Source organism: Psittacula echo (assembly GCF_963264785.1).
Source record: "Psittacula echo genome assembly, chromosome: Z".
Lineage (NCBI taxonomy): Eukaryota > Metazoa > Chordata > Aves > Psittaciformes > Psittacidae > Psittacula > Psittacula echo.
The window spans coordinates 46,458,841-46,470,913 of record NC_137742.1 but is presented as its reverse complement, the minus strand read 5'-3'; the positions used below and the strand labels follow the sequence as shown (position 1 = coordinate 46,470,913).

The 12,073-nt window shown below is 36.1% G+C and overlaps 1 protein-coding gene across 1 annotated transcript; it reads left to right on the top strand.

Annotated features, from left to right (window-relative positions):
• Nucleotides 1-8,274: 8,274 nt before the first annotated feature.
• LOC308232144 (protein FAM240B-like) lies at nt 8,275-11,484 on the top strand (the record flags this gene model as incomplete). Its single annotated transcript, XM_080638195.1, has 2 exons — nt 8,275-8,420; nt 10,895-11,484. The coding sequence occupies 2 exons, from the start codon at nt 8,275-8,277 to the stop codon at nt 11,025-11,027; spliced, it is 279 nt and encodes a 92-aa protein (XP_080494321.1). The 3' UTR covers nt 11,028-11,484.
• Nucleotides 11,485-12,073: the final 589 nt, after the last annotated feature.

Sequence of the window (12,073 nt, the reverse complement as noted above, 5' to 3'; positions counted from 1 at the left end):
ACAAGCATGCTGTTGACTGTGTCTCTCAAACATAGAGTATTGCATTATTTATATAAAGTAGAGCAGCTCCAGGAAGAGAAACTGTAAGAGGCTGACACCATCATCAGCAACTTGGGCGTTTGCCTGGGGTCCAGGATCAGCTATCAGACAGAGCAGTCTGTCCTGGAGCAGTGACTTATAGACCTCATATTACATTTCATGGCTACCTTCCACTAATAGTTGTGCTGAGTGTCTTATTGAATGATTAGTGGAAAAAATAATTCTGTTGTTCATCTAAACTAAATATGGGCTCAATAGGTATACATAGTGACATGTTACAATGTCCTTCTCTCTTTCTCCCCATATACTAACCACATCCAGAAAGCAATAAATAACCTATTTTCTTTTATGGTAAGAGATAGGTGAACTTTACTACTTTTCCTTTACTATCTTCTCTATTCAGCAGAGAAACCAACTTTTCTCTCTGATGGTCTCACTGAGGTTTACCTATTTAAACCTAGAAAAATTGTTCCTAATATTCAGCCTTGAAGTTTGCTGTTTGTGTTTCAGACCTTGTGCATTTTTCCCAGCTTATACCAGCTGATCTAAGAAAAAATATTACCTTTACATATGAATCTCATCCAAACTTCAGGCACTGACAGTGAACTGGAATACAACCTACTGTGCTATAGGTGGAGCCATTTCTGTCATATTTCAAACAAAGATACTATCTGACTTTATATCATTTAAGGCTTTCAGACAAACTTCAGAGGATTTAACAATTAAAGACCTGAAGGCAAATAAAATAAATACAAAATGGGTTTGCCAATGGTCAAATATGGCACATTACCTCAGTGCTTCTCTTTGACCAAGATAAATGTGAGTCTACATATCGATGAGATAAACTGTGAGCCTCAGTAAAATACTTAACATATTGCCATAGGAAAAATATTAGATAAGTTGTTTAAAAAAAAAAAAAAAAAAAAAGAGAAAACAAAAAGATCTCATAGAAGACATTTAAGTGGATGAGTTGCTAAAATAAGGTAAGACCTGTTACAGAAAGCTGCCTAGCTGCAAGAAGGTTAGAAAAGGAATTCTTCGGGAGCTGTCATAGAAGCAGCCTTACTACTGTTTTGAGTGGTGACATTTGGCACAAAATGAAGCAGCAAGTTAAAGAAATTTTCTGGAGGTCACAAAGGTTATCATCAGCACAGGGGACTGAAATTCAAAGATTAAAGAAATAGATGACCTGAAGGACTGAAATAGAGAGAATGGCACAAAAGACAGGCCATGAATTTAGGATCTAGTTAAAATTTCTGTTATAAGCAGAAGCTTATCAGTTTGAAAAAATAAGAGGAGAGCTAGGTGGGTGCCTTCATTGATTAGTGACTGTTTATGAGCATAGTATATCTCTGGAAAAGAGAAATGTGATTCTAGATTCAGACAGTTATACCTAAACAAAATAAGGAAGGGTATAAGGTATTCAGCTGCAACATACAGCTCTCATTGCCTGTGTTCAGTAAGACTGCAGAGAAAGGCCTTGAGACCTGTCAAGACAACTAGCATGAGAAGAGTTCAAATTCCTGAATGATTAATCTTTCTCTTCAAAGGAGGGAAGAATAGGGGAGGTGATTTCTGCCCTACATACCATGGAGCCAAGGGAAGGGTAACTTCAGTCTCAAATAAATTCAGAAGAAAACTTTGCGCAGAAAAGTTCTGGAGCAACCTTTCATAGGAAATACCTAGAGTAAGAAACATAACTCATTTCAAGATGGAACTTGCCAGATTATCAGAGGGGTTATGCAGTCAGGTTGCTCATAATAGCTGAGCCTAGGAAGTCTGTCTGAGTCTTCTCTCAGTTTGCCAGACTAAGTAGCATCTCACTTCCCTGTGTTTTCTTGTTCACCCAGCGGTATCTGTGGAAGGAGGAAGAATCTGTCCTAGAAGTGGAAGTGCTAAATTCTGTAACAAATTATATACGCTGTGATTCCAGCTCGCAGCTGGGTGAGTTCAGATTCCTGTGCTATTCAGCATATTAACAGCTTAGCTGGAATCCTGACATGTATCCTACCAGGTGCTCTTACAGACCAACACTTAAAAAGGAGTGAAAAAAAAAGCTGTCAGTCACTCAGTAGCACTATCCTGAGACAAACTGTGTTATTTAACATGTTCTTTTAAAATCTATCCATTTTCTTGGAGAGAACAGTACTGAATTATTGCAAGTCATATGTTATGTTCCAGTGATCTGCACTTGTCAAAGAATAACTGTTTCTCCAGAGCCAAGTTATGACATCAGTGGCACCTGCCAAAAATTATAGCACAGATCAAATGTGGCATTCAAAGTTTGTGCCCTGTAACTGTCTGGTCATTCCATTTGGTGTGTTGCAGACTTCACAAAATGAGACTGTGGGTTTGGGTTTTTTCCCCTGCCATTAAACTAATTCATTATAGCAGATGTCATTACTCACAAATAAAAATGAGTGACGGGTGAACAGATTTCATCAGTCATTCCTGTCAGTTGGAGTCCTTTTGAAAAGGGGAGCCCAGAGGTAAAACTGACACTATTCAGTAATCACTCAAGAAATCCGCGCTTTGACGGAGGAGGAAGCTACTACACACTCAAAGTAAGCATTTATATTTTTTTATTTTGGCCAAAATAGATTTTCTCAGCCTATCTGGATTGCTAAACGTATCTAGATATACATGCATATGCATTTATTTTTCTTCTTGTTAAATCATGTGAATTTGAATAACACTTTCTTCTTCCCTCCATGACCTTGAATACCGTATATTACGGTATACTTTATTGGAAGATAATCTGTTCGTGTCTGATTTATAAAATACCAGAGGTATCCTGCATCTGTTTTATTTTACTCTAATCTTAACTTCAGTTATTAACTTGCTATTTGTTCCTATATCTGGTTTTAGTAGTATTAGAATCTCTGTATTACACGCACTTCAACTGAAATGAAAATCACCATAAAAGAAACACATAAGGAGATATTCATTCTAATGATGCGCCTATAGCATAATTTAAACCCTTTTAGAACAGAATTTTTTTTTTTAAGAACCATAAACAGGCTTTGAAGTCATATTCTCTACTGTAATAATTCTGTAATGCTGGAAAATGTTCTATGTTTAGGTAAACAAAGCCCAGTGAAGGGCAAAAGGAATAGGAGCCAAATTAGCGGCCTGACAAAGATAAATAGCTCATGGTCATGATATGACCTGTGGGACTGAATCCAGTTGAAGTCAGAGATATCTTTCCATTGTTCACAATGATCTTCAAAAATCTCTGAAATGACTGTGGACATTATTTTGGAAACTTGCCCATCTTCAACATTAAAATTGTCTGAATCCTCAAATACATTGAAAGTCTTAAAGTCAGCTCTACCTCTACCTTTTAGAAATTAAGCACTTTTAAGATATACAAAACCAGAAGCCAAAAGAAGAATACATAAAGAGTTTGTTCTTTCAGCAAATATTTTAGAAATAAAACTTAGAAATGTTTGAATATTTTTTTATCTTTCTGGTTAAAATACTTTCCCATTAAAAAAAAAAACAAAACCCACACAAAATAAAAAAAAAAAATAATAAAAAAAAAAACCAACCTTGAGTTTGGTTTCTTTTCAATTAACCAAACAATTTGATTTTTTTAAATTATGTGTAATTTAGATTAAAACCTACTTCAACATTTTTCTCAAGATATGTTCAGTCAACAAAATTACTGAATGCATTAAAATACTTCACTCTAAAAAAGTAAAAGACTTTCAGAGAATCTCACTGTATGCACAAGTATTGCCTGTATATAAAATACTGAATTTTTACAATGGCTAACTGAAGACGTGTTAAATTAACTGATTGAAAAAGGGTAAAAAATGCCTCTTCAAGCTTCAGACAAGATTTCTTCTTTTGCTTGTTTATTTTAGATAAAAATTACTAAAAATAACGCCTTTGTTCAAAATATCAGGAGCCATTTCTAACTCCAAAAATTCCTCTGGCAAGAGCCCAAAGTGGAAATACAATTATAAAGTGTTCAGAAGAGAAATTACTTGCATTAGATATTTGTTCAAACTCCTTTTTGGAGGTTGCCTGAGACTGCAGTAATTCAAAACATGTAGACCAGTAAAGGGCTAAAACCAAAGCATTTGGAAACATCGTGATTTAACACCTTTACAGAACACATTCAGCCTGCAGATCAGATTAAAATACAGAAGGTTGTACCACTAGCTGTTTCTATATTAATTTTGTGGCAGTGAATAAACTTTGTGCGTATAATAATTTCCAACTAGAAGCAAATTCTTTTCTCCGTTGCACTGCAGAGGTTTGTTGAAGAAAAATTACTCATCATTCACACTTTGAACCTCCTTTAAACATACTCTAGGTCAGCAACTCAAAGAGTTTAAGCCAATGCATTATATGTAAATGCTGTTTGTGCTTCATGAACGATTGACTGTCTTACAGATTGCTTCATGGCCCTGTGATTTATGGTTTAATTATAAATGCAGCATATTTTTCTTTTACAGCGTTGTTAATTTTGTTTACTGTTACTTCTTCTGGACATTCTCTATACAATAATAATTTGTTAATATATAAATTAACTACGATCAATTATGAATGCTGTAAAGAACTCTTTTGTACACACATAAACATGTTTCTGACAGTTCAGTTTCAGAGCTACCAATATATAAACCACTTTAGCCAAAATCAAATTTCAGCTTTATTTAAATGTTGTTTTATCAGCTTGGCTCCCCAAAATATATATACTATACTTCAAAGAGGCAGGTAGAACTGCACAACTTATATGAATATAGTCACTCCTCAATCATCTTAGTTTGGGTCCCTTAGCAAGGGGCTTTACCTTGCACCAATGTTACACACATTTTAGTAGTCCTACATAGGAAAGGTACTGTAAAAATTTCATAACATAAATTTTCAGTCAATAAACAATACCTACACTGACTCAAGCCTTCTGAGTAATAATTTTGAAACCAATGAACTTTTGGTTTTGCTTAATTTACTTTCATATCAGTAGAAAAACTTGTTAAACCAACATAACTTTAGTAGCCAGAAAGACGCCTCCCCAGCTTTAATTTTTCTGGAATGATATTTGGCAATCTGAAATTAAAATAAAGATGATGAAAAACCTCTTTTCCTTGCTCACTTTCCACCCAGGCAAAACTGGTGGAATTACTCCGAGAAAGTGTGTTTAAGAAAATCCAACTGCCCTGCTAGTTTCTGAACCCTGAGGTTTCTAAGCAAAGAAATCAAGAACAAGTTTGCCAGAATTAAGTCCAATTGTCAGTATAACTCCAATTTATGTTATTGAACCATATAAAAAGAAAACAGAAAATCACTCAACAACAATGAAAGATGTCTTCTAGAGCAATAATGACTGTTGATACAAAGAAAACAAACCCAGAGAATTACTCAGAAGTCAAAACCAAGCTCCTAAGTAGAATATTTAGATTAGAAAAAAATAAGGTATTACACAGTACACATGAACTCTAATCTCTATATATGGATATTGTAATGCCAGGCTGAAGGAAAGGCTACTTTCACATATCATAGCATAAGATATGTTGGTTAACAATGACAGATAGCAACATCTTCAAAAATCTTACTTCAAGAACCTGTCTTAGCAATACCATGTGAAATATTCACTCTCACTGGCGGTCTTAAGAACTATAACCAAGTCAAATGTTCTTGACTTGCAAAAAGTCTCGCAGATATACCAGACTAACATTTGCAGAAGTACCTCCATCTATTGGTCTGACCACAGCTTATTCCTCTGAATGGAGCAGCCAAGATTTAAGGCCACCAAAACCCACATGCACACCTAAAAAATCTAACAAATTTAGAACTCAGATAAAGACTGGAGGCCCTTTCTGTATCATTTGAAGAACATCTACTGGAAGTTTAATAATCATAAAAACTTAATCTCTAACGAAAGGTTAATGTGTTATGGCAGACTTATGTGAGGCAAAGCATAATAGAGATTAGAGGGCAAACCTACTTAGACAATTTGTCACCAGCTTGCATCTGGCTTCTGAGGCAACATGATAATTATCTGAAGAGTTTCAAGTGGACAGCTGCTACTGAGAGAAGAACCTTTAAATGGTGCAAAGACTCAGGTGACCTGTAGATCTGGGAATGATGAAATAATATTCCATCACTCACTGTAACAACCTATTACCAAGGCATTTATTCTAACACTGCTCAAAGGCTAGAGAATTAAGATACAGATGGGGCAAGTTCCAGTACATCTGTGACAAGCATAACTTTCTGCAAGATAAAGTTTTAAATAATACTGTTGTTTTAGGGTCCCAGAATGAGACAAAAGAGCCCTAAAAGATAACCCATATTTCCATTTAGACCATATCATTGATAGACAAAACAGGTTTAGCAAAAGCTTATAGTAGAACTACTGTATCCACACTGGTGTAACAACTGCTGCTGTACAGCTACCTCTACAGCTTTTCCTGTCCACAGCAAGGGGAACACCAGAAAACTGCTGTTTGCCCCAGAGGAAAATATCTGATTTTTTTGGTGATACAGCAGCTTTCTCTAACTTTGCTGTGACAAGGCCCAGTATCCTAACCACTCAAGGATGTCTGATATTCAATCACATAGGAGGTTGCATTACCTGAACTAATCAGTGCACATATACTACTTCAGTTGGACTGTGCTGGTCTTCAAGCAACTGAACTTCTCTGTGGAAAAATACTGCATCTGGAAGTGGCAGAGATTTTTTTTTCTGTTAAGCAAGTTTTTCAGCCCAGTCAGACTTAGCACCACATTTAGCAAAACTATTTGTTATTATTGATCTTTCTAAAAAATGTTTGCGAAAATAATGCCAAATATAAATTATTCAATCTAGGAAAATGCACTTATGTACCCCTTTAAAACTTCAGGAGTTTAAAATACAGTATTTGATGGGAAGACCTTGCAAAAGTCTGCCTTTGTGTTGCTGTCTGACTCTTCTTTTTCTCTGATCTTCTGCTTAAAGCATAACACAAATCAAAGGTTTCCTCAGATTAGCCTGCATTATCATAGTCTTCATAGTAGTTATCAAGGATAGTTTATAAAGTATGACATTGAAGCAGACTCACTAGTACATATCAGGGTCTATGAGGCATTAATTCATCAGCCTCACAGGACGGACTTCTAGCTAAAACAACAAAAGTGACAGCAGAATATAGATGAATACAAGGAAGCAAAGGCATTTCATAGGAACCCCCAAATTATGTGCTGACCTAATAATAGAAAACTCAGGAGCATGGGTCTGTTGGGTTTTTTTAATTTCTTGTGTCATCCTGCTTCCTGGAGGGGCTTAGTGGAGGAGGTTGGTGCAGGAAATTCTGCTTCACGTTAGGGTAGAAGCATAACAGGTCATTGATACCTTCATAGCAAAGAAATATCTGGCCAGCAATAGATATAGAACATGATGCAATTTTTCTGACTATTTCCTTTAGAAATAAACAACAGAACTTAAATTTTCAAAGTACCATTAAGATTTGATCACCAATGCGTATTTGGTTATACCAGCAAGCACTACAGACAAGCTGAGAATCTAAAAACCCTCTGAATACTATGCATTTAGCAAGGATAAATTCACCTAATTTCTATCCTTTTTCTCATTCATTGGAACTCATCTCTATATTTTAATGAGCACTACTTTTAACAGTATTTAAGACTGAATTTTTATTTGAAATTAAAGAACAAGGTCATAACAAGCTCCCTAGGGCTTTGCACTCTGTGTGCTTCAACCTCAACTTAGATTCGTAATTCCCCCACGTATTTGCTGCTACATATTATTTGGAGCAGTAGAAGGAATCATTTAAAAGCACATATTTCCCTTGGATAACAACCATCTATAATCTCTTTTAAAATTACAAGAAGTAGAAAAAGTGAAAATCTTTCACAACATCTCATCTGATGAGATGATAGTGACAATGGCACTATATTTGAAAGAATTTTTCCCAATTTCTTCCAAAACCACTTAAAATCTCACACATTCTGAGGCTTCCACAATGTTTCAGTGAAATGTGCTATGTGTAGTCATTACCCAGTAACAAAAATATAGGCTCACCATTTAGCTATCACCCAAGGCCTGTTTCAATGCATTATATTTTGCTTCAAGGCATAGTAAACACAAGTAACCTATTCTTCTCAGGTGACACACTGTATTTTAATAGCATTTCATGAGAAAGAAATTGCAAGGGACGAAGCAGCACAGTATCCGCCTTAGGTTAAGCTTCTGACTGCTATGACCTTCAAATTGCTTTTCAGAAAATGAGCAAGCATACCAACTTTAGAAGGCATAAAATGTGTGGTCATGATGCAGAAGGGCTGAAGAACTTCTGGGAGAAAGTCATCCAAGAGCAAACTAAGCAAAGAGAATGTGAAGAGTCTAGGTTAAACAAAAGTGCCCTGAGCAAGTAAGTGGTACTTTTTCTTTTGCACAATATAGCAAGGCATGTCATCACGTGCATTAAAATAAGATAACTCCTTATTGTACTGCTTTATTCATAGCACAGATTGTGATCAGGATCTTTGGCACTTTTTCTCTCAAAGCTGCTTGTCTCATATTTCCGTGGCTCTTCTACATGGAAACTCAGACACCCTTCACCCCTAAACCTCATGAGCATTCTTCAAAGGCCTTGGAGCATAGCCACACAAAAATAAAGCACTTTGGCAGTATGGCTTGTGACAGACAGAAAATACCAAGATTTTTATCTGGAACTGGTACAGCTAGTACTAGTATAAAGTAGTATTACATTAAAGGGACAGGCAAACCACCCATTTAATGTGTAGAATCAACAAAGCTATTACATCTTTATAATGTTTAACAACCTTTCTCCTCATATAATACCAAAGATAGAAACAATATAATGAGATTTTCCTGTCCCGTGGAACACATATCATTAGCATTTCTGCTACACAACAGATAGATAAAAAAATAAGGCTACTCATTTTTTTTTTTTTCCCAAAACACTTGTAATTATGCACAAATACTCAGCACAAGTATGGTAGACTGCTTCAAATAGTTTCTCAACCTGTTGTACCTCACGAGTTCGAACCAGGGTTCCACACACACTAAGTGAATCCCCTGGCTAACAGAGGACAGAGAAAGAGCATAAGAACTATCTGTGACTCTTGTGTTTTTCTGATGGGTTTTCCTGCTGAAATTAACAAAAGTTTTCCTGAATAAACTTTCCTCAAAACTGGGACATTCACATAAATTAATTTGACTTCAACAAACTGGAATGTGCTGGTAAAGGACTGTTTCCTTAAAAAAATTTCCACGTACTCTGACACAAGTTCCCAACGAGGAAGCTACTATTGTCATTTAAAGGATAAGGAAATCAAGCTCTGTGTAGGCCATGTGTACCAATAGTCAGATGTAGACAGTGTTGCTCCCATATAGATGCATCCTACTCCAGTTAGTCAGTAACATTCCCAACCCAAATCACCAAGTTGCTGGAGAGCAAACATATGTAATAAAACCCAGGAACATGTTCAGCTGCACTGGAAACCTTTGTCACTCTAGCTTCACAAAAAACTACCACAAGAAGACATGGCAAATCAATTGCAATTGAGAGTAGGTACTATTTTTAACATCACAAAGTTAAAAATGCTAAAAGCTTTCGTAAGATCTCTGAAAAGCAAAAAATATACAGCAAAAGAACTCTGAATATGTCTTAGCTTACTTATTCAATATATCTTAGCAGAGTGGTTACAACTGAAATAGACCCAAAATAGTTCCTTCAAGGTCACTTGACCAAAGCCCAGATTGTTCACGAAGTTCTCTAATTTGAATAAATAAATAAAAACAAAAAATAAATCAGAAGGTCACTACAAAATCTACAGGTTCACGACTTCATGTAAGTCTGGGCAAATTAGGTGGCTCTAAGTGTAGGATAGTGTTCATTCTGTGACACCTAGGGCACTAGTTGGCAAGGAACACCAATGCTTTCAATGGCAAGTTTTTCCTAATTAATTGCAACAATTGTTTGAGGCTTAACTGTATGCATAAGGGAATAGTGAAGCAAAGACAAGGTAGACCAAATGAGAAAAGTTTAAAACACTATCTGAAATCAAATTCAGAAGCCCAAGTAACAGAAGCATTCATGTGAAACAACTACTGCTGAATTACTCTCAGATGAAATCATTGGCTGATATTTTTTAACACACCAAATGTAATATAAAAACCCATGATGCATTTGGCATTACCATATGATATCTAATCCTATGGCATGGCTGGGTCAGGTGTTTCATAATACAATTTCCTACGGAAAATTACATATCCAACAATACCTTGCTGTGGTCCCTAGTGGTTTTCTCTTCTGTCTGTGCTATACTTGTGCCTTGAAGTTATGTGGCTCCTCTTGCATGTGACATCCACTCCTTTCACTAAACACATACAGGATCTGTAGAGATTTTAGGTACAAAATGGTTACCTTATTTTTCTTCAGAGTAAACCCAAATGGGCATATTGACAGATCTTCTTGCTCTTCTCCACAGCATTTTACAGTAAACTTGGGGGGTCTAGGGGTGTAATTGTATTTTTTAATTTACACATTGAATGACCTTATTGGATAGATAGTACTTCTGTGTATCTTTGTGAATATCCCAGAGGAAAAAAAAACAGAGCTGTTCACACTGACAGTATTTCAGCAGTTGTTTGACTCATTTGGAATCCAGCAATGTCAACCACTGATAGCATCAGGACTATCCCTTTCTCCCCTGCATTCCTGCTCTAGCAAGCTAGAGAGATGTGTAGATGGTAAACAAATACAGGACAAGTGCTATGGTGATGAAAGAGAGGAAAGCTTCGACCCTGCCGAAAAGCCCTGGCTACATTTGAAGGATTTGGCTCAATACTTGCTAAGTGCTTGTCCTCTCTCTACAGACTTCGCCATGAATGGACTTTGCGGCTGGAAGGACGAGCAAGGCAGGTCCAGGCACAGATGAAAACGCAGAAAGAACAGATGATGATGCTGTCTATTGAAACTCTTCCCTCACCAGATAAAACTGTTGCTTAAAGTTACTGTGAAAACTCAGAAAGCATTGGGCCTGACTCTGACCTTCTGCATGTACCTATAAACTAGCAGCTACACTACTGAATGATTAAAAGGTCAGAATCTGGCTCTTTTCCAGACTCCTACTAGGGCTCCTAATAAGGTTCTACTGAAATTCAGTGCTAAAATAAGTCCAAAGTACAATAATCTCAAAAAAAAAAAAAAAAAAGAAAAAAAAAAAAAAAAAAAAAAAAGAAAGCAAAGGATAGATGAGAAGCAGACACCTTTAATTTCCCATGATATATTACTACTGTGATGCAGCAGGACTTTCTTATGTAACTGCATCTGTGCAGAGTGACAACAACATATTTCTAGGACAGATCACTTGTTTAATGGGAATAACACATTCAGGCAGCTGCATGCAAAACTTCACATTTCCATTTTCAGAGCTCACAGAGTGTGGCTTAATGCAGATATAAGCTGTTTGCCTGTCTTGATGAGCCACAGTGAAGGGAGTTAAGGATTAGTCTGATCAGCTGGACAGGAAAAGAAATATATTCTTAAATCGTTAAATGAACGGAGGAAAGTATTTTGACTTTCATAGGGTAGGTAAGAAAAAGACTACTGAGGTTATTATGAACCTGTCTGAGAAATGGCAGAGCAAGTGAGTATGAAAGAGAGTTTGAAATAGAAGCAGTGAATCGGTTCATCATAATAGCTTTGCAGGGCATCACTTGCCATAGCTGGTGTGCACTAATCCAAACACTTGCTTTGTTTCACCTTCTTCTGGGTCAGCTAAAATAGAGGGAGGAATAATTAAACACAGGGTAATAATAATGTGTTCTATTTACTTATATATCTATGTATCTAAATACCATATCTTTAAGAAAAAAAACCAAAGCCTAAACAACGTTTACTTATTATCTCTTCAATTAATTTCTTTGATATTCAAGACAAGAGTCATAAATCTAAACAATTATTTTTCTCTAAAACAACATTTTAGAGAATTCTAAATTCTCTATTCCAGCATTAAGCCAGACGGAATTTTACTTTGCCTTCCTGTTTTCACT